The sequence below is a fragment of the Magnolia sinica genome, chromosome 9 (genome assembly GCF_029962835.1).
Source record: "Magnolia sinica isolate HGM2019 chromosome 9, MsV1, whole genome shotgun sequence".
Classification (NCBI taxonomy): Eukaryota; Viridiplantae; Streptophyta; class Magnoliopsida; order Magnoliales; family Magnoliaceae; genus Magnolia; species Magnolia sinica.
This window is the reverse complement of record NC_080581.1, coordinates 1,426,310-1,447,875: the sequence shown is the minus strand read 5'-3', so window position 1 is coordinate 1,447,875 and position 21,566 is coordinate 1,426,310. Positions and strand designations below refer to the sequence as shown.

At 45.0% G+C, this 21,566-nt stretch overlaps 3 protein-coding genes across 3 annotated transcripts; all 3 read right to left on the bottom strand.

Moving 5' to 3' along the window:
- Window positions 1-543: 543 nt before the first annotated feature.
- Window positions 544-5,567, bottom strand: LOC131256271 (uncharacterized). The gene is made up of 3 exons (XM_058257257.1): window positions 5,346-5,567; window positions 850-1,230; window positions 544-768 (listed from the first exon to the last, which is right to left on the bottom strand). The coding sequence occupies exons 1-3, from the start codon at window positions 5,565-5,567 to the stop codon at window positions 544-546; spliced, it is 828 nt and encodes a 275-aa protein (XP_058113240.1).
- Window positions 5,568-6,715: 1,148 nt separating this feature from the next.
- LOC131256270 (uncharacterized) lies at window positions 6,716-7,819 on the bottom strand. Its single transcript, XM_058257256.1, has 3 exons — window positions 7,500-7,819; window positions 7,178-7,328; window positions 6,716-7,111 (listed from the first exon to the last, which is right to left on the bottom strand). Exons 1-3 carry the CDS (start codon window positions 7,817-7,819, stop codon window positions 6,716-6,718), a joined length of 867 nt encoding a protein of 288 aa, XP_058113239.1.
- A 141-nt stretch (window positions 7,820-7,960) lies between these two features.
- On the bottom strand, window positions 7,961-8,428 carry LOC131256269 (uncharacterized). Its single transcript, XM_058257255.1, has one exon. It carries the CDS (start codon window positions 8,426-8,428, stop codon window positions 7,961-7,963), a length of 468 nt encoding a protein of 155 aa, XP_058113238.1.
- Between the last annotated feature and the right edge of the window lie 13,138 nt (window positions 8,429-21,566).

Sequence of the window (21,566 nt, the reverse complement as noted above, 5' to 3'; positions counted from 1 at the left end):
CTACGATCGGGTCCCAGAGTTGGTGGACAGGTGTAGGAAAATTCATTAGACCTTCACCGTAAATGTGGAAGAGATCCGACGGTTGGATAGCTTGATATCTCGGTTTCATTTGTAAGCGACAGATTTCGGTCTTAGCATTGGTGGGGTGCATTTTGTCAGTGTCAGATCCCACTTCTAGGTGTCTACTGGGTCCGTGGTCCGCAATGGTGTACAAGCCCATCGAGATTTATGGTTCCCTTTATTTTTAGAATTTTCTGACCTTCCTGTGTCACGGTGTAGCCCATACGGGCTGTCGCTAAGGGCAAATGAGCCATCTGGCTCTGCAGCCCACACCGGGCCCTGTCATTACCCGACCGGTTTATTCTAATGGGCTAATACTAGGTTGATTTGCTTGTGGTATTTCACCGCGCATGGTTTAAATGATCAGTCCTCCAAAAAATCTTACGTGGACACCCCAGGACACTGTACTGGTTGGACGGGTTGTTATAATCTACCCCCCTTACAAATAAATTTCGTCCTCGAAATTTGTACATGTTCGTATTGCTAAAGCAAGGTTGGGTAATGCTTGCGGACTTCTGCTTTCGTCTCCCAAGTGGCCTCTTCTTCATCGTGATGGGTCCATAGCACCTTGACCAACGGGATGACCTTGTTGCGTAGAACCTGCTCCTTCCTATCAAGTATTCGAGTGGGCTGAAGAATGTATGTGGCATTTTTCTTAAGTTCCACATGTTCCCACCTGACGATATGCAAAGGATCGGGGACGTATTTCTTCAACATGGATACATGGAAGACGTTATGCACTCCGGCTAGAGGCGTGGGTAGGGCCAAGCGATAGGCAACCGCACCCACACGGTCCAAAATCTGGAATGGCCCGATGAATCGTGGCGCGAGCTTTCCCTTCTTGCCAAAACGCAAAACGCCCTTCATTAGGGAGATCTTGAGAAATACGTGGTCCCCAGCTTCAAATTCCAAGTCCCTTCGCCTTGTGTCGGCATAGCTTTTTTGCCTGCTTTGAGCCGTCAAGAGGCGGCGCCGGATAATTCCAATCTTTTCGGTCGTGATCCGCACCAGATCCGGTCCTAGCAAACTCTTCTCGCCAATTTCCTCCCAACAATGCGAGGCTCGGCATGGACGCCTATACAAGGCCTCGTAAGGTCCCATACCGATGCTAACTTGGAAGCTATTGTTGTAGGCGAACTCGGCATATGGGAGGCAATCATCCCAACTCTCCTGGAAGTTAAGAACACAAGCACGCAACATGTCTTCCAAAATCTTGTAATGCCCTGAAAATCGGGGGTCGTACATACGCTCGACTCCCAAATTCCCGGGGTCACTTATAATCGGTTTTCATTAATAGGCGATTAATCCAGGTTTAAAGACGCAGCATGGAATTACTTGAAACATGAAGCACGATCACAACTAGTCTGCTGAAATGAAAAATAGATCATTATATACATGTCCAAAAGGATATAAAAAGGGTCGCATCAGGCGTTGCCCAGCAAAATCACAAAAGGAGTATCATGCCCAAAAGAATAGGGCTGAGTCCACAACTCAGCGATTCAAATCCTATCTATTAAGCCGACGGGGAACCATCCATCAGCTGAAAGTAAGAGAACTCGTCCTCCTCATCGAGGCTCGCATCACCAGGCTCCACGAAATATGTATCACCTGCATCTATGAACGAGTCTGGTTGGTGTTTTAAAACACCGTCCCAAAGTGGGAGTGAGTGATCAACTCAGTGGGTACTATTCGCCATAAGTTGTAACAAGCATCAATTATAATAAGAATTTAATGAAAAACAATCAATCATAAATATCTATCTAGTCTTGTTAATGTGCATGCATGCAGGATGATATGATGTATGCCCTCACCACAACGCTCCCTCGTGCGACAACATCTAACGATCGCCAATGGCAACACTCCCTCAGTGCGACCTCGACTGCCGAGTCGCCAACCTAACTAATGCCATGCAATGATGATGTTAACCGGGTTCTTAGTTAAGTCCATTCATCCAGCAGATTTGAAAATTTGATACACCCCACGTATTAAATGCCCTGAACTAGTTGCGAGGCCAAGACCCCCCAATGTGTGAGGCCGAGACCCCGCCATCCTTGATCCCGTCGGGTTTCCCCCATCCCCGACTTCAAGCACATGGGGGGTGCTGAATGTGGGGTCGCTCGCGGTCAGTACGGGGAGGCGCGTCACCCCAGCATAGGCTGACAGCTCGGACACAGTATCCCATTCCACCATGCCCGACTCACGAGACTATGGATCAATATTCCATCCGGTATCGATGGGCTACAACGGTAGTAGGGTGTTCCAGTTTCCATACATATGTGAGCAAACAAGGTTAACAACCAGGGTTGGATAGTAAATAGGCTAAACCGCATGAGTCAGGCGAGCACGTGACGGACAACATCGAACACAAGAGGCCCATGTAGTCAAACTACTGCCGTCCACGCGCACCCGCCCAAATCCATGGGTTTAGACTTGGGTAGCCCTACCAATGGGGCTACCGTCTCTCCTCAAGTTTCCTAACCAATCCAAGGATTTGAGAATGACTCTTAACATGCCAACCATCAAGAATATCATCTAGCATACAGTATCATGTTCACATACATCTCAACATCTGATTCTAACACTCCTAGCAAGCAAACTACAACAACATGTATAAGGTGCATATGAGTGGTGTGGATTTGGGAGGAAGTCAAGCACTTCCTATACCTCAAGGGATCAATTACACAAGAACAATGAATCATACACACTAGGAAGCAACACATATGAGAGAAAAGAAAATCAAACAAACATGAGCATGTGATCATCCATACACTAGATCATGAGAAGCAAGATTTAACATCAAGGAGAACTGAACATGCCATTCCATACAATCCAACAACATACCATTCCTAGGTTCCTCTAGATTCTTCCATACAACATACCAAGCAAACAAAATCATTAAACTCCAACTATAATTGGTGTTAGGCCACTTAAGGATAATAGTCCGCACCTTTGGATCGTTGGAGGCTTGAAAAACGACCTAGGAATGAGGGTTTTTGGGGTCGGACGACCGGAATCCCTAAAGCAACCATTCGCATGTTAGAGTTTCAAGCAAATCCTTCCTCAACTCAAGGTTTTCAAGAAAAGTGATGAGGGCTTTTACCTAGACGATCAACGGGGTGAATGTGTGGTTGTGGTGGAGGGTTCTTCCTTGAAGAAGAGGTGGGGAGGTGCAAGATTGAACTCCCTTGGACCCCACCTTAGTTATGACCCACTTCCTCTCCCTTCTTCACTCTCCCTTTCTCTCTTCTTCCTTTCTTCCTCTCCCTTTTCTCTCTTCTCTCTTTCCTCTCTAGGAAAAATTCGTATAGAGAGAGGGGGTGCCCAAATAGGGCCTTTATATAATGTCAGGTTTGGTGTAAATGGCCCTAAGGGATGGATTTTTACCATACTAGCCCTAGGGGGTATTTTTCTACCATTTTGGGGCTATTACGGTGTGTAGGAGTCGACACCCACCGTTGGATAATTGACCCTAGTGATGATCTACATGTAGACACGAACGACCTGTCATTTGGATGCGTCGATCGACGGGTATGATCAGAATTCAGTTCAACGGTCACCGACTATCGATCGGGGCCGCGGCTATACGGATATGAGTAGAGAAATATCCTCACTCCACGTGTGAAGTTTGGTCGTAAACCGAAGGTCCGAAATCCTCAACTTTGCATAAAAGTGGACTACTTAATTCACTTAAGTTCCAACTCATTCCTTTAGGGTATTTGCACTTCTCATGCACTCATCCTTCGGCTTAAGTTAAGCGGTTCTGGACAGTACCCCGGTTCGACTCACGCGATGGGCGTCAAGCCTAGTAAGATGGACATTATTCTATAGTTTTGGAACTAGTGGCCCACCAACGAGCGGTCTAGAGTTTGTTTGGAGAATCGGGGTAGTTCTGGTGGCCCTCTGGCCATGAAACTTATAGGATAGGTGCTTCATGGCCCGATGAAGGGCCATGCAAAATTTGGGGACGATCGGATATGGGGTTTGGTTGCACGGGTCTGATTCGCGATCAACGGTCACCGTGCCATGATCGGGTCCTAGAGTTTGTGGACGGGCTTAGAAAAATACATTAGACCCTCATCGTAAATTATGAAGAAATCTGACGGCTGAAGTGTCTTACATTTCAGTTTTATTTACACGAGCCAAATTCCAATTTTGGCATTGGTGGGGCGTATCTGGCAAGTGCCAGATTCCACTTCTAGGTGTCCACTGGGTCCGTGGTCCGCGATGGTCCCTGAGCCCAGTGAGACCTATGCTCCTCTAGATTTTTATAATTTTCTGACATTCCTGTGTCACGGTATAGCCCGCACGGGCTGTCGCTAGGTGTTAACGGCCATCTGGCTTGGAGGCCTGCACCAGGATCTATCAGGATCCATCTGACTTATTCAATTGGGCTAATCTTAGTCTAATTTATTTGTGATACCTCACTACGAGTGGCTTAAACGAACGGTCCTGTGGTAAATCCTACGTGGACGCCCCAGGACACTGTTCTGGTTGGGTGGGACGTTACACTACACCTAATATTCAAGTGATTGGGCGGATTCATTGGCTTCCTACGGCTGATTAATCGGACTGGTGCGGTTCTTTACTAGTTCCACCCGTATTTAAATTATCATTGAGTGCTAATGGTCATTAAGTGATGTTATAAGTTAATTAAATAAAATAAAAAATAAAAATTGATGGATTTTTGGAAATCCAAAACAGTGAAAATCAAGGATGTTATAAATTTAGTTCACCCGTTCGGTTTGCTCATCTGTTTGCGGGTGGAAGGCGGTGTTAAACTTTAGTTTCACTCCCATAGCTTCTTGAATGCGGGTCTAGAAGATCGACGTGAATCGAGTATCCCAGTCTGACACAATCTCCAATGGGACGCCATGGAGCTGCGCTATCTCCTTGATATACACCTTAGCCAAGTTATCGGCGGAGCTAAAAGTCTTGATCGGCAGGAAGTGGGCTGATTTGGTTAGCTTGTCCACAATCACCTATATCGAGTCGTGCTCCTTTATAGTCCTGGGTAACCCGGCAATGAAGTCCATAGATATGAAATCCCACTTCCATTCTGCTATAGGCATGGGCTGCAACAGGCCCGGTAGTCGGCGATGTTCAGCCTTAACTTGTTGACAGGTGAGGCATCAGGATACATATTCCGTTATTTCCTTATTCATGTTGCCCCACCAATAGGTTCGCTTTAGATCCCGGTACATCTTTGTATTACCAGGATGCATCGCCAACTTGGAGTTGTGAGCGGCATTTAGATCTTCTTCTCGTAGTCCCTGAAGGTTTGGAACACAAAGGCGGCCTTGGTACCACAATCCCCCATCGGTGCCGACTCTCCATTCGGACTTCCCATCGTTCTTTACCCCTTCCCTCATTTTCTTCAATAGCTCATCGCCCTCTTGGGCTTCAATGATTTTACTGTCAATCATTGGCTGGGCTTGAATGTGGGCTATGAACTCGTATGGTTTCTCTACCGTTAGCTTCATGTCGAAGTCCCGAACGAACTCCACCATGTCTCACTCTCTCACCATTAGCGAGGCCGCAAATTCAATTGTCTTTTTGCAACTCAAGGCGTCTGCCACCAAGTTGGCCTTGCCAGGATGATATGAGACATCGAACTCGAAGTCTTTCAACGTCTCCATCCAGCGACGCTGTCTCAGATTCAGGTCCTTCTGGGTGAAGATGTATTTGAGGCTCTTATGATCAGAGAAGAACTCAAACTCCTCACCATAAAGATAGTGCCTCCATAACTTCAATGCGAAAACTACCGCCGCAAGCTCGAGGTCATGTGTAGGGTAGTTCTCCTCATGCTTCCTTAACTGTCGAGACGCATACGCAATTGCCCTGTCATTTTGCATGAGTACACAACCCAAGCCCACATGAGAGGCGTCAGTATAGGCGGTGTACTTGACCCCTTGCTCGGGTAGCACAAGCACAGGTGCCGACGTCAGTTTTTCTTTCAACTCTTGGAAGGCCGCCTCCGCCTTTTCATTCCAGACAAATTTGAGGTCCTTCCGAGTTAGCTGGGATAGCGGTCGGGCTATCTTCGAAAAGTCTTTAATGAATCTGCGGTAATAGCCTGCAGGACCAAGAAAACTTCGCACTTCTGTAACCGACTTCTGTTGCTTTCAACCTTGTACCGCCGCCACCTTGGCGAGATCCATAGATATCCCTTCCTTAGACACTACATGACTCAGAAATTTGACCTCCTCCTTCCAGATAGCGAATTTCCTAAATTGCGTAAACAGTCGATTTTTCTCTAGAGTTTCGAAGACTGTCCTTAAATGTTCTCCATGCTCTTCACGGCTCTTCGAATAAATCAATATGTTGTCGATAAACATGATGACGAATCGGTATAAGAATGGCCTAAGGATTCAGTTCATGAGGTCCATGAAGACCGCTGGGGCATTAGTGAGCCCAAACGACATAACAAGGAACTCGTAATGGCCAAAACAGGTTATAAAGGCCGTTTTCTGTATATCCTCGTCCCTAACTCGCAGCTGATGGTACCCTGATTGTAAATCGATCTTTGAGAAATATTGAGCACCCCTCAACTAGTCGAATAAATCGTCGATTCTGGGCAACAGGTATTTGTTTCGATCCGTCACTTAGTTCAGTCTTCTGTAATCCACACATAGTTGTAAAGAGCCGTCCTTCTTCTTTACAAATAGGACCGAGCTCCCCATGGCGACACGCTGGGCCGGATGAAGCCTGACTCTAGCAAATTATCGATTTGAGTCCACAGTTCTTCCATCTCACATGGGGGCATGCGGTAAGTAGGCAAGGAGATGGGCTTGGCTCCAGGAACCAGATCAATCGTGAAGTCTATCTCACGTCGAGGCGGTAGTCCAGGTATGTTTTTAAATACGTCCCAAAAATCTTGGACCACGGGTGTGTCCGTTATCGAGGGTCCAGTATATCCGTCCTCCAATGAAGCATAACACAAAATCCTGCGTTCGTAGCTGACCTGGACCGAAAATGTGAGGGAAGTGCAGTCGTCCTTATGTATCTTCACTGTCTTTGTATCACAACCGATTTCTGCTTTCATCACTGTCAACTAGTCCATGCCCAGGATGACGTCATAATGGAAGATTTTGGTCACTATCAAATCCACGTGTGCCACCTTGCATCCCAAGTCGATGGGGCAATCATAGCATATCTTCGTCGCTTCTGAGAAAGTACCGGCGGCTGCAATGATCTTTACCCCCACGAAGGGGCTAGGGCGTAGCCCCAGATGCTTGACAGTTGCATGAGATATAAGAGAAGCAGTGGACCTGGTGTCCACCAAAAGGAATATGGGAGTACCTTGAATGTGGGTCGTCACCTCAAAGACCGTAGGAGTAGGGACTGCCACATCTTGGCCTTCCACCGCTAAGGCATGCACTCGAGCCTGCTGTGGTCATTGTGGCGGTCTAACCTGAGGTGGTGGTGGATGACGAAACTACTGGTTAGGCCTCATTGCCCGTAGGGGCGAAATCTGCAAGGTCTGCTGCGGAGGCCTAAAGTTGCGCTGCGGCGGTGTGAAACCGAAGTCCCTCATCCTCGTGAAGCAATATGGCTCAGAGTGCCCTGCCCTCTTACAGTAGCTACATGTCTGGACAAGTCGTGCAGAAGGGGCCAGTGTGGCGGCCAGTCGGGGAGGAGAGTTAAGGCGCGGCCTTTTTCCTACAAGGGAAGAGGACGGGCCCTCCATCCTGTTCCGTGGCCCTAACTGCGAGCAGACCCGTGCGACACGCTCTTCATCTTGCTGTGCCCATGTCGACATCTCTACGAGCTCGGCATATATCCTGATGCTGGGACAACACATGTTGGAGCAGATACCGCTTCTTAGCTCTGCCGAAAATCACCTCATCTTAATCGCCTCGCTGGCGATCATCTCGGAAGCATAGCGCGACAATTCTGTGAATCAGTTTTCGTATTGCGCTACTGTCATGCCCCCTTGTTGGAGGTGGAGGAATTCATTTTTCCTCTCATGTTGGTACGTCTGAGGGAGGTACTTTTCGTTGAAGCAGGCCTCGGACGCCTTCCACGTCCATACATAGTCCTCCGGGATGGAGCGGAGAATGCTTTCCCACCACAAGTCTGCCTCCTTCTCAAAGAGGTAGGAAAGGAGCTCAACGCTCTCTGCCTCGGTACAATGGAGAGGCCTAAGCAGTTTGGTGACTCGATTGAGCCAGTACTCCGCTTCCTCGGGGCGGTGGGTGCCTGCGAACGTAGGCGGTCTGTACCGCTGGAACCGCTCAAATAGGTTGCTCACGTTGTTTGCGGGTGCGGTTAGACCGGGTTGCGCCGGTTGCGGCATACCCATGTTCTGGGCCATGGCCCCCATCATAGTGGCCATCATCTGCTGTTGTTGTTGCATATTAGTGACCATCATCTGTTGCTGCTATTGCATGAGAAGCAACATCTGGTCTACTCGATCCATAACCGGTGGCGGAGGAGGTACAGATGCCGCGGCCTGCGGTGGCGGAGCACTCGGGGCCGCCTCTTGGGTAGTGCTACCTGTATTCTGGGATCCATTCCCGCCTAGGGGGCCTTGCGGATCGTCAGGGAGGAGGTCCCTCTCGACTAAGCCGCCGTGAAGAAGGAGGACGTATCCACCCTCCGGTCGCGGAGGCATTTCCTGGACAGACAAATTTTTTTTGAGTGTTAGTTACTAGAACACCGCGTATACTAGGCAAGCACATTCTAGCGAGTAGAACTTCATGAAGATCCATACATTAGCATTAATTTCAAAATGTTATTAACATGGCCAGTTACATGCTGCAACATGGATTACACAGATTACTAGATATACTAAGCGAAAAGGAAATACAAGCTAGTTAAGCAGAAGTCCTAAGCAGTCTTCAGTACATAGAATTAATTCTAAATAACTTAGAGCAAACTACTAATTGGCAGTAAGGTGGTGCTGCTACTCGTCTGAGTCGGGCGAAAGCGGGAGTACTTCTTCCCCTTTGCTGCAGCAGATCAGGGCCTTTATGGCTCGGTACATCTTCTTTTTTCATTTCTCTTGCTTCGCTTGGTTCCTTGCTTGGGTTTCCTTGATCTCTATCACCTCTGTCTTAAGCGCATCCAAGCGCTCACGTATGTCTGGGGTGGTAAGTGGCTCCCTGCCAGCTCTGTCGATCTCATCGACTCTTACCGCCTCTTCGGCTTCATCCTCGCTCTCATACTCATCACTTCCGTCACTATCCTCTTCTCCTTCAACAGGATCCCCATATTGGTCTATGTGGGCCTGTTTTTGTTTGGGTCTCACTCTCATAGAGTTTAGTAGCTTGTCCCCCAGGATTTTCGTTGGTACGGGGTCCACATCCGATCCACCTATCCCATACTTTCTAGCTATGTAGCAGGCCAGTCGGCCAAATGGGAGAGCCACGTCCTTCTGTACTGAGCTTGCGGCCTTCACAATTTGGTAGAGCACGGTACTAGGAGCGCACACATTTGCTCCCAGGCCCACCTGATACAAGAACTCCACCATGTAACGAGAACATTCATTGCGGTTCTTCAGCCTCGGGTATATATTGTGGGTTGCAATGTGGTGGAGTATCTGAAATTCGGAGGCCAGGGACATTGCGTACAGGCGGACATCCCGCGTCCATTGGGCAGCTTGACCACACAAGAGGCGAGTACGCACATCACGGGCTTGACCCGATTTCAATTCTTTCTCATCGATTTGCACCTCCCCTAATGACACTCTCATAAATTCAACAAATTCTTCAACCCCCAAGTGGATGTTTTCACCACGTACTAATATGTCAAATCCCAGGGGCTCGAATTTGGGGTTTCTAATTCAAGTGTAGAATGCCCTGGCCTGCCCCACATCGGCCTTCTCGTTTCCATAAAACATAGGGCCCCAATCCTTCTTCATAAGCTGGTCGAGTAAGGGGTGGTTACCTAGCAAATGTTCTTCCACGGAGGCTTCAAAGGGGACTTGACGCAAGCGAAAATTTTCCAGATCTGCAACGAGCGCTTCATCTCTTTGGGAGTCATTCCGCCTCTTGGATCGGACCTCTGAGCTTGCCCTTCCCTTCGGATCGGCCTTCGCCTTTCTTCGTCGCTCTTGGCTCGGCCCCGCTCCCTCAGGAGCTGCCCTTTTCTTTCCTATGAGGAAAATGATCACCGGAATGGTGAAGATGAGACAATGGTGGCAAAGAATGCCATCACACTAGGAAAAGGGGAATGGGTCTTTAGAATCGGTTGTAGCTTGGGTTTTGAGGATGGATTTGTGGATGGATAGATGAATGTGGGTTGGGTATGAATTTGAAGGAGAAATGAACTTGAATAAATGGGTTTGAGGATGGGGTTTTTTTAAGGTTATATTTGAGAATGGAATTTGAGATGGTGTTGGGGATGGGAGTTGATAAATGGGGTTTGGAGTAAATGAATGAATGAGAGATTAGAGTGGAGGTTGGTGAAGTGGAAGAAGATGGGGTGGAGAGATGGAATGTGGTGATGGGATTGAGGAGGTAAAGAGTTGTGGGAATGAGTTTTCAAGAAGGGTTTGAGGTTGGGGGATGAAATAAATGAAGGGATTGAAGGAGTGTTGAGAGGAGATGTAGAAGTTGGAGGTTGTTGGTGATGGGTTTTTTTTTTTTTTTTGAAGAGGGTTGAGTTGTTGAAGGAAGGGAAATAGGAAGGGAGTTGAGAGATTTGAGGTTTTGTGGGGTATGAGAGAGAGAGAGGGTCCCTTAAGTGTACAAGGCAGTATGACCCACCCAAATTTCAAAAATTTTACAAGTAGGGCCAAGAAGGTGGCCCGGCGGGGTGACCACGCCGGTTCGGTGGGGGCCACGCACTCCGCTAGACGTGTGGCGGGGCGAGCACGCCGCTGGCGGGGTGGCCACGCCGATTGGCAGGGTCCACTTTGAACCCCCTTTTCGGGATGCTGGTGCGGCTCCCCGAGAGGTACCATATATGATTTTGGGATAGGAGGAGCTGATCTACGTAATGGGCCTATTGGTTTCATATGATTCTTCCCGGTTAGGATCGAAAATCTGATTTTTCCTCCTTTCTCTCTATTTTTAGTAAAATTTCGTTTGTGCTTACCTAATAACCCCTAAACGGGTCGGAACTAGCATGATCGGCCTGACATCAATTCATTTAGTCTTGGACGAGGGCTCCTATGGTCAAATCTTTCAGTTTAAGGATCATTTCTAACAATATACAGGGGAAGTTCGAGAATAGAGCGATGACGGTGAGTATCTTAAGAAGATATATTGGAAAAAGAATTTCGATCTTTGGCTTGCTTGGCTAGTGACCTTAAGTTGTACTAATTAAGATGGCCATGTTAATCCCAACTCGAGATTGGGAATGACATGCCTGGAATGATTGTGGGACGGGATTTCCTAATTAATTGAATCGTGTCGTGCCGTCAAGTTCCCAACTCCTTGTCTGGGAATAGGGTGGTTCCTAATGTTTTTGTGGTTTCTATTGCGTAACCTCTCAAGTCAGCGGACGCGTTAGTGAGTTCATGACCCATGGCCCAATTGATTCCAAACTATTGCTCTGATACCAACTTGTAACGCCCTGAAAATCGGGGGTCGCGCATGCGCTCAACTCCCGAGTTCCCGAGAGTCACTTATAACCGACTTTCATTAATGAGCATTTAATTCGGTTTTATTTGCGAAGCCTGGAGTTTTCTGAAATATGAACATAACCACACAAGTCTACTAGATGAAGGAGATCTATCATATATACTGGTCCAAAATATAAATGGGTCGCACAAGCGTTGCCTAACCAAAACAACAAAAGAATACTATGTCCAAAAATAATACAGCTGAGCCCACAACCCATCAATCCCGATCCTGTCCATCAAGCCGATGGAGAGCCGTCCATCAACTGAAAATAAGATAGCTCGCTCTCCTCGTCGAAGCTCGCCTTGCCCGGCTCCTCCAGTCCTGAGTCACCTGCATCTATAAACGGGTCTGGTTGGTGTTTTAAAACACCGTCCCAGAGTGGGAGTGAGTAATCAACTCAGTGGGTGCTATTAATCTTAAGTTATCACAGGCATCAATGATAATATGACCTCAATGAAAAACAGTCAAGCATAACCGTCTAATTAATCTTATTAATGCACATGCATGCAGAATGATATGATGCATGTCCTCACCACAACGCTCCCTCGAGCGACTCCATCTAACAATCACAAATGACAACACTCCCTCAGTGCGACCTCGACTGTCGAGTCGCCACCGTAACTAGTGTGATGCAATGCGATCGTGTTAGCCGAGTTATTAGTTAGGTCCACTCATCTAGCCGATTGGGGAATCTAGTACACCCCACGTATCAACGCCCTAAACGGGTTGCGAGGCTAAGGCCCCCCAATGCGTGAGGCCAAGACCCCACGGTCCATGATCCCGTCGGGTTCCTTATCCCCGACTTCAAGCACATGAGGAGTGCCGAGAGAAAGGGATCGCTCGCGGTCACTACGGGGAGGCGCGGTACCCCAGCATAGGCCGACAGCTCGGACAGTTCCATTCCACCATGCCCGGCTCACGAGACTGTTGACCAATTACAAGTGGGTTATTGATGAGCTACAATGGTTGTACGGTGTCCTAGGTTCCATACAAGTGTGAGCAAATATGGTTAACAATCAAAATTGGCCAGTGAGTAGGCTAGACTACATGAGTCAGGCGAGCATGCGACGGGCGACATCGAGCGCAAGAGGCCCATGTAGTCAAACTACTGCCGCCCATGCACACTCGCCCAAATCCGCGGGTTTAGCCTTAGGGTAGCCCTACCAATGAGGCTACCGTCTCTCCTCATAGTTCCTAACCAACCCAAGGGTTTGAGAACGGATCATTATATACCAACATCAAGGTTATCGACAAGCATAACAGTATCATGTTCACCTATATCGCAGCATATGATTCAAATACTCCTATCGAGCAAGCTACAATATCATGAATAGGGTGCAAGTGAGTAGTGTGGATTAGTGAGGAAGTTAAGCGCTTCCTACACCTGAAGGGATCAAATACACATGAGCAATGGATCCTACACACTAGGAAGCAAACACATATGAGGGAAATCAACCAAACATGAGCATGAAATCATCCATATACCAAATCATGTGAGAGGTAAATTAATCATCAAATGAGCACCAAACATGCAAATCCATACAATTCCAATGACATGTCATTCCTAGGTTTCCTCTAGATTCTTTAATACAACATTCCAAACAAACAAAATCATTAAACTCCTACTATAATTGGTGTTAGGCCACCTAAGAGTAATAGTCCGCACCTTCAGATTCGTTGAAGGCTTGGGAACGACCTAGGAGCGTAGATTTTTGGGATCGAATTGTCGGAATCCCTAAAGCATACATTGTATGTTAGAATCTCATGTAAGTCTCTCCTCTACACAAGGGTTTCAAGTAAAAATGGATGAAAGATCTTACCTAGACGATCAACGGACGATCTTTGGGGTTGTAGTGTCGGGTTTTCCCTTTGGAAGAAGGATAGGGAGATGCAAGATTTGCTTCCTTAGCCCCCACCTCGATCTAGGGTCCACCTTGCTCTACCTCCTTCTCACTTTCTCTTATTTACTCTCCTTCACTCTCCTTCACTCTTGGTGGTTGTAGCAATTGAGAGAGAGTTATGAGAGTTAGGGTTTATTCCCTAGACTTGGGCCCTTTGGCCTTAAGTTTCCTCAAATTCTCAAAATAGCCTACTAGGACTCACCTTTAGAGTTGGAGTGACCCTAACACTCCTTTGGCCACCAAATTTGGTGGGTACGTGCCCTATGGCCCGATTAGGGGCCATGTAAAATTTGGAAACAAATGGACGAACGGTTATGGGGTTTGAGTCAACGGTTCCGATCTTTAAATGGCCCTATGGGGTCCATTCTGGTGATTGGAGTGGTTCTGGTGACCCTCTGGCTATGAAATTCATACGATAGTTGTTCCATGGCCCGATGAAGGGCCATGCAAAATTTGGGGACGATCGGGTTTGGGGTTTGGTAGTACGGGTCCGATTTGTGATCGACGATCACCGCTCCACGATCGGGTCCCAGAGTTGGTGGATAGGTGTAGGAAAATTCATTAGACCTTCACCGTAAATGTGGAAGAAATCCGACGGTTGGATAGCCTGATATCTCGGTTTCATTTGTAAGCGCCAAATTTCGGTCCTAGCATTGGTGGAGTGCATTTAGTCAGTGCCAGATCTCACTTCTGGGTGTCCGCTGGGTCCGTGGTCCGCAATGGTCCACAAGCCCAGCGAGATTTACGGTTCCCTTTATTTTTAGAATTTTCTGACCTTCCTGTGTCACGGTGTAGCCCATACGGGCTGTCGCTAAGGGCAAATGAGTCATCTGGCTCGGTGGCCCACACCGGGCCCTATCATGACCCGACCGGTTTATTCTAATGGGCTAATCCTAGGTTGATTTGCTTGTGGTATTTCACCGCGTATGGTTTAAATGATCGATCCTGCGAAAAATCCTACGTGGATGCCCCAGGACACTGTACTGGTTGGACGGGTTGTTACAATTTTGAGCTCCCTAATATTGTTGTGGGCGGAGGCTACAAAAAAAAAAAAAAAAAAAAAACAAAACAACACAAAACAACGGGAGGGCCATGATTAATGGCATGGAAAAATTAGCTAAACACTGTTTATGTTACATAGAGTGGAAGTAAAATGAATTCATTTTTAGGTGTTTATCAAGCTTTTAAATTAGCAGTCAACAGTTAGGAAAATGAGTTATCCATGTTTATTTGCCATCCAATCTATATTCATAAGGTCATGCGAACCTAGATGAAGGGAAAACCTAAATATCAGCTTGATCCAAAACTTTTGTGGCCGTCGAGAAGTTTTCAATGGTTGTCTTTCAATCCCCATTAGTTTATATGGCGTGGTCCACTTGAGGTTTGGATATGCCTGATTTTTGGGCCCGTGCCCTAAAATGATCTTGAAAAATGAATGGATGGTGTAGATATACCTCATATATCATGGTGGGATCCACATAACTTGCTAACATGAACACCACCTTTTGTTGGATTTGGGAGCAATGCGAACGTGGTACATATCAAATTCCTTCCTGCAGCGTGTGAGCCTGAAAGGAATTTCGGGTATCCTCTCCAAGACAAAGCACATTTTTTCAAAGTTCGGAAAGGTAATTTCTATCGGAGGAAACAAATAGCACGTGGGTTTAAAGGATAGGATTTTCAGATTCAATAGCACCTAATACCTCCCAATACGTTTAACCAAATAAGCCCCAAGCTACACCCTTCAGATTGTGGGGTCCACTGTACATACTTAATCCCAAAATTATTGTTCAATCAACCCCTGATATGTAGACACCCAGATCCATAGACTGAGTGGTGATACCTCGTTTCAACACTTGAGGTCTTGGTATCGATCCCTAGTTGGGGTAGTTGGGGTGGCTAACATGGAGTGTGTGTACTGACATGGGTGTGTACTAACAAGCTAACCCAAAAAAAAGTCTCATAAGTGGAGACTTGTCTGCTGAACTAGGCTACGGAGGCACATATATCCCAATTGCCGGATCCTTACTCTTGCTCCCGTGGTAAACTCGCAGGAGTTTCAACACCCACTCAAGGGTTGAAGCATCCATAGGAGGGTGAAATCCCACTAAGGCATGCGTGTGTAATATATATATATATATATATATATATATATATCCCAGTTGACTCTCATGAGTTCTTGTGAAAACTTTTTGAGAACTTATCACATGTGATGTGATTCCAAAATCTAAATGGTGCATGTGATACAACATTCCATGAAACCCTCAAGCCCCAACTTTTAATATGATCCAAAGCTTTGGTGGGCCATGGCAAAAGAAAAAAGTTTCCACCTTGGATTTGCATCTCTCTTTGCTATGTCCCACTAGATTTTGGATTAGGATGAAAATTGGTCCCTGAGAGTTTCATGGAGTACCACATCAGATGGATTATTTATATTTTAGGCCCATGACACGTGTGCAAAGGTGCACACTTGCACTGGTGAGCATGCCTTATATATAGAGAGAGGCATACTCACTTGTGCACATGCGCACTAAAGTTTTGAAACAAGGTAAAAGTTGCGATCTTGAAGTTTCGTGAGGCGTTGCATCATGTTGGGCTCACATCATGTATGATGAGTTCTCAAAAAGTTATCACAAGAACTCATGAGTAATGGTACGTATCAAAGCGTCGGGCTATAGAGAGAGAGAGAGAGAGAGAGAGAGAGAGAGAGAGAGAGAGAGAGAGAGAGAGAGAGAGAGAGAGAGAGAGGAATGCTCAACTACTCTCAAGTTCTCATGAGTTTTTGTGAAATCTTTTTGATAACTCATTTATTGTAATATGAGCCCAAATTTTGAACCATCCACGTGATGTGAGCGCGCGCGTGTGTGTGTGTGTGTGTACACATACCTAGTTGACTCTCATGAGTTCTCGTGAAAACTTTATGAGAACTTATCACATGTGATGTAATTCCAAAATCTAAATAGTCCATGTGATACAACATTCCATGAAACCCTCAAGTCCCAACTTTTACTCTGATTCAAAGCTTTGGTGGGCCATGGCAAAAGAAAAAAGTTTCCACCTTGGATTCGCATCTTTCTTTGCTATGGCCCACTAGATTTTGGATTAGGGTAAAAATTAGTCCTCGGAGGTTTCATGGGGTACCACATCACATGGACAGTTTATATTTTAGGCCTATGACACGTGTGCAAAGGTGCACACTTGCACCGGTGAGCATGCCTTATATATAGAGAGAGGCATACTCACCTGTGCACATGCGCACTAAAGTTTTGAATCTAAGTTAAAAGTTGCGCTCTTTAGGTTTCATAAGAACTCGTGAGAAATGATACGTATCAGAGCGTCGGGCTATAGAGAGAGAGAGAGAGAGAGAGAGAGAGAGAGAGAGAGAGAGAGGAATGCTCAGCTACGCTCCAGTTCTCACAAGTTTTTGTGAAATCTTTTTAATAACTCATTTATTGTAATATGAGCCCAAAATTTGAACCATCCACGTGATGTAGTACCTCATAAAACCCTTAGGACCCAACTTTTACCTCGATCCAAAACTTTTGTAGACCATAGCAAAAGGAAATAGTTTCTTCCCTTGATTTACCTCTCTTTCTTCATCACCCACCAAAGTTTTGAATCAAGGTAAAACTTAAGCCCTAAAATTTTTATAAGGTGCTACATCAAGTGGATAGTTCAAAGTTTGAGCTCATATCACTAGAAATGAGTTTCTAAAGTGATCACAGGAGCTTGCGAGAACCGGTGCACATTGGCATTGATATATATACATAGGAATGACGCACTCTCACGGTGAGCACCTGTGCGCACCTTTGCACAAGTGTCATGGGCGTGAATTCTTAACAGTCCACATGATGAGGCACCCCTGGAAACTTTATGAGCCCAATTTTCAGCCCAATACAAAACTCTAATGAGCCATGGCAAAAGGAAACAATTTTGTCCATTGATTTGCATTTCTCTTTTCTATGGCCTACTATAGTTTTGGATCAATCTGAAAATTGAGAAAATAGAGTTTCACGAAGTGCCACATGACATAGACCATTCAGATTCTGTGCCCATGACATGTGTGAAAGGTGCGCACGGTGCTCATGTAAAAGGTGGGCAGGTGAGCATATATATATATAGGGAAAAGGTACTATGCGCTCAACCTCACGAATCCATCCCATGAGGTTGAGCTGTGTGGGCCCCACCGTGATGAGTTTCGAACATCTACCCCATCAGTTAGATGCACCATTCCATTGTGGGCCTAGGTCTCAAAAAACAAGTCAATCCGTGACTTGTGTGGGCCACACCACATACAGAAATGGGGAGGGGCCGTGCACCATTAAAACATTCATAATCAGTTTTTTGGACCCACCGAGATGTGGTTTGCAAATTCAGCCCATCCATTATGTGTGTCCCACTTGGATGAGGGTTCAGACCAAGTTGCAGCAGCATTAAAAACTCAGGTGGGCCCCACCAAATGCTTTTATATGTTTTAACAGTGTCTTCATATGATTTTAGATGGTATGGCCCACCTGAGTTCCGTATACGGATGATTTTTGGGATATCCCATAATTTAGAGGGGACCCATCAAATGCATGGTGTTGATGGTCGACATACATCAGTGGGGCCCACACAGCTTGATCTAACGGAAGCTTATCCCGAGGTCGAGCGCATAGTACCTTTTCCCATATATATATATATATAGCAAACCAGCGTTTGGTCTATGATGAATCTATAGAGGGATTCGCATTCCGCGGCGTGTGCCTGCATATCAACCCTCCCCTTCTGCAAGAGTATAAAAGTTTCTAATATGTTACAGTTGTTACTGACCGTGGCCTTTCATACACATGGGAGCACAAGTTGTTAAAGGCATGCGTCAGCAATAAGGTCTTCTTTATCTGCGGTTCTGATATTTTCAAGCCGTCTATTTCACTATTTAATATAAAATACTCATCTCCAACTGGTTGTAAGGCTGCAACCTGTCATGTGGGTGTGACATCCAACCCGTCCAATATGTTTCCTTGCTATAAGGATCACCTGTAAAAAAATCAGCTCGATCCACCATCAGGTGGGCCACAGGATGGAAGATGATAAATTTCTACGTACATAATAAAAAAACACAGGTATGGCCCACATGGTAGATGGTTAGAGCTGATTTTCGTACAAGGTGATTGTGATCGTGTAGACAACATTTTGAACGGGTTTGATTCAGCACACACATGACAGGATGGAAATTATCTTATGGTTGGACAGGAAATTAGCAGTCCAACAGTTTGAAAATTATCATCTATCATTTATTATAATATTCTGATTTTGTTTCCTGATAATGTGTTGGACCTAAACCATGTTCTAGACAGAAAGGACTCCATTATTTAATTAATTTAATATTGTTTTGAAATTAGAAAATTCGCATTGGCATGTGTACTTCCACGTGTGGTAGTAAATGCACACGCAGGAATTCCCTTGTGGTGGGCCACACAGCATCTGCAAACTACATAAGAAAATGGGATTTGATTGCCAATGGATTATAGAAATGGAGTCAGATTTCTCAGTGACTATCAGGGGGAATTCCATGTTACCCTCAAAGTTAGCATGTGAAGGGGCCAATGTTGGCTTATCCAAGCCGTTGATATGATGGCCCCATGATGGATAGAACATGCCCACAAAATCTTCCAAATTGGAAGATCCTATCTGTTCGTGGATTGTTGGTGGGCTTCTTCTCAACCATGTGTTTGGATGCTGACGGTGAAAAGGCTAAAGTAGTCCAATTAAAGAGATTTTTGGGGCATGGTCCATTGATCATGGGAGACACAAGTTCAATGGTCTGGATCCCCAAACCATGAGTCACATATAAATTCATTCCATCACGATGAATGTACGGTGGTAGATCGTCGGTACGGAAATCTCTTTCAACCGTGGCCAGACGGGATCTAATGCGTTGCAGCGAAATGAAAAAAAGGGTAGCGGATTGCGTGATGACCCCAACGGATATCCCTGATGACCGGACTCTGTGGGGCCCACCGTGATGTGATTGTTTTATCCACGCCATCCATTATTTTTTCCAGATCATTTTAGAAACAAAACCCAAAATTGAAGCATATCGAAAGTTCAAGTGGACCACACCACAGGAAAGAGTTGGGATTGAACGCCTACAATTAAAAACATCTCGGGGCCCACAGAATTTTTGGATCAAGCTGATATTTTTATTTCCCTTCTTCCAATTCTTTGTGAATTTATGAACAGTTTTGATGGCAAATAAACATCACGGTGGGCCCTAGGAAGGTTTCAATGTTGGATGTCATTATCCCCACTGTTTCCTGTAGTGTGGTCCAATTGAGTGTTGTATATACTTCAAGTTTTGGTATCATGCCTGAAATGAACTGAAAAAACGAATGGACCGAATGGATAAGATAAATACATCATCATGGACCCCACACAGTCCGGTCATCAGGGATATCTGCAGCGTTGGGTCACTACGCAATCTACTTGCAAAAAACAAAGGTGTTATTTCCATCTTGACTAAGGTTTGCTAAGCCCACTCACGTGTATAAGGCCTCTAAGTACATGCCACCATATGTGCCATCGTTGCACACGGAGATGAGATCCACGCCGTTCATCACATGGGACGCATGGTGTAAATTCGCTGGCCCATAAATTAGACGGATCCACTCATCATATGCTTGTTAATGTTAGCAATGGTCAAACAACTTCGAAAAAATGCTGAAATTTTCTTTTATCCATCTCTTATATACACGGTGGTCCACTCATTGTTCAAACAAGCCTATTTTTTTTTTGCCTGAGTATTAGCAAGATACGAGTACCATGATGGACGGATAGGATCTCATGCCTCTGCACCCCGGTTGTACAAGTCATGGAGTGTAGATGGGATGGCTTATACACCCTCATCGGAATTATTGCTAGTAGATGTTTTTTTTTAAAAGCACAAAAATACACGTCCCGAATGCCGAAAAAATTATTTATGTACTAAATAAAGCAATTTTTTAATGATTTTAAATTAATTTAATTATTGCGGTTGTGATGACCACTTGTTAATGTTTGAATTGGAAAATTCAAATAAGTTGGATGTTGGGCAATGATCGAGCATGACACCACCTTGATGAACGGTTGACACCGCATCAATTTTAGATTTTAAAATTGGTTTTCTAAGTTGAAAGGTACAATCCTAGTACAATGTTTTTACTTTTATAGAACTTAAGTTATTGATTTTCTGTAATAATTTAGTTCTTTAAAATTGACCACTTGTTAATGTTTGAATTGGTAAGTTGGATGTTAGACAATGATAGAGCATGGCACCACCTTGATGAACGGTTGACACCGCATCATTTTTAGATTTTAAAATTGATTTTCTAAGTTGAAAGGTACTATCTAAGTACAATGTTTTTATTTTTATAGAACTTAAGTTATTGATTTTATGTAATAATTTAGTTTTTTAAGTTAGTTTCCTATTTTCTGTTAAAACGATTCTAGATTCTCTACTTTGATTTTAAGATAGAAAGCTTGCAATGTGTGTTTAATTAAGAGAGGCTTATGTTCTTAGGCCTCATCTGACACTATGGATTGGGAATATTTGGATTAGAAATTCTCCGACTTTGAAATACTCAATATTTGGAATCTTTCAATTGTGTTTGGCAGCCTGCATTCAAAATTCCTATGATTCAAAAGCAATCATACACTTAAATTATGTAATATATTTATAGGAGTGTGAATTTAATCACTAAATCAATTTTAATATCCTTTATTAGTGTACATATGTAACGCTCGACGTAATGATTGTAATTAATTCTTGAAATATATACTCCGACAAAAAATGGTGAAATTCCAAGCCTTGGATAGGCCAGAGCATAGGATCACAACTAACCAACTAATCAATAATTTTTAATTGTTAATTTACATGGATAATGTTTGGTCTGTTCATGTCATCCTATTGAAAAAAATTAGTGATCCAATTGATAATTTAATAGTTTTAGGATATCACCGGTAGGCCACGTGCCTAATAGATTAGTTGGCGCCTAGTGACGTATATGTTACGCAT

Excerpts from the sequence above, each read along its gene's own strand:
- LOC131256271 (XM_058257257.1), bottom strand. The coding sequence starts at position 5,567 with ATGGTGGAGTTCGTTCGGGACTTCGACATGAAGCTAACGGTAGAGAAA. Across the intron at positions 1,231-5,345 it reads GGTACCAAGGCCGCCTTTGT|GAGAGTTGGGATGATTGCCT; the intron begins GTTCCAAACCTT and ends CTTAACTTCCAG. Across the intron at positions 769-849 it reads CATTCCAGATTTTGGACCGT|AAATACGTCCCCGATCCTTT; the intron begins GTGGGTGCGGTT and ends TCCATGTTGAAG.
- LOC131256270 (XM_058257256.1), bottom strand. The coding sequence starts at position 7,819 with ATGTCGACATGGGCACAGCAAGATGAAGAGCGTGTCGCACGGGTCTGC. Across the intron at positions 7,329-7,499 it reads CGGGCAATGAGGCCTAACCA|GTCCACTGCTTCTCTTATAT; the intron begins GTAGTTTCGTCA and ends GGTGGACACCAG. Across the intron at positions 7,112-7,177 it reads CCATCGACTTGGGATGCAAG|TTGACAGTGATGAAAGCAGA; the intron begins GTGGCACACGTG and ends GGCATGGACTAG.
- LOC131256269 (XM_058257255.1), bottom strand. The coding sequence starts at position 8,428 with ATGGTCACTAATATGCAACAACAACAGCAGATGATGGCCACTATGATG.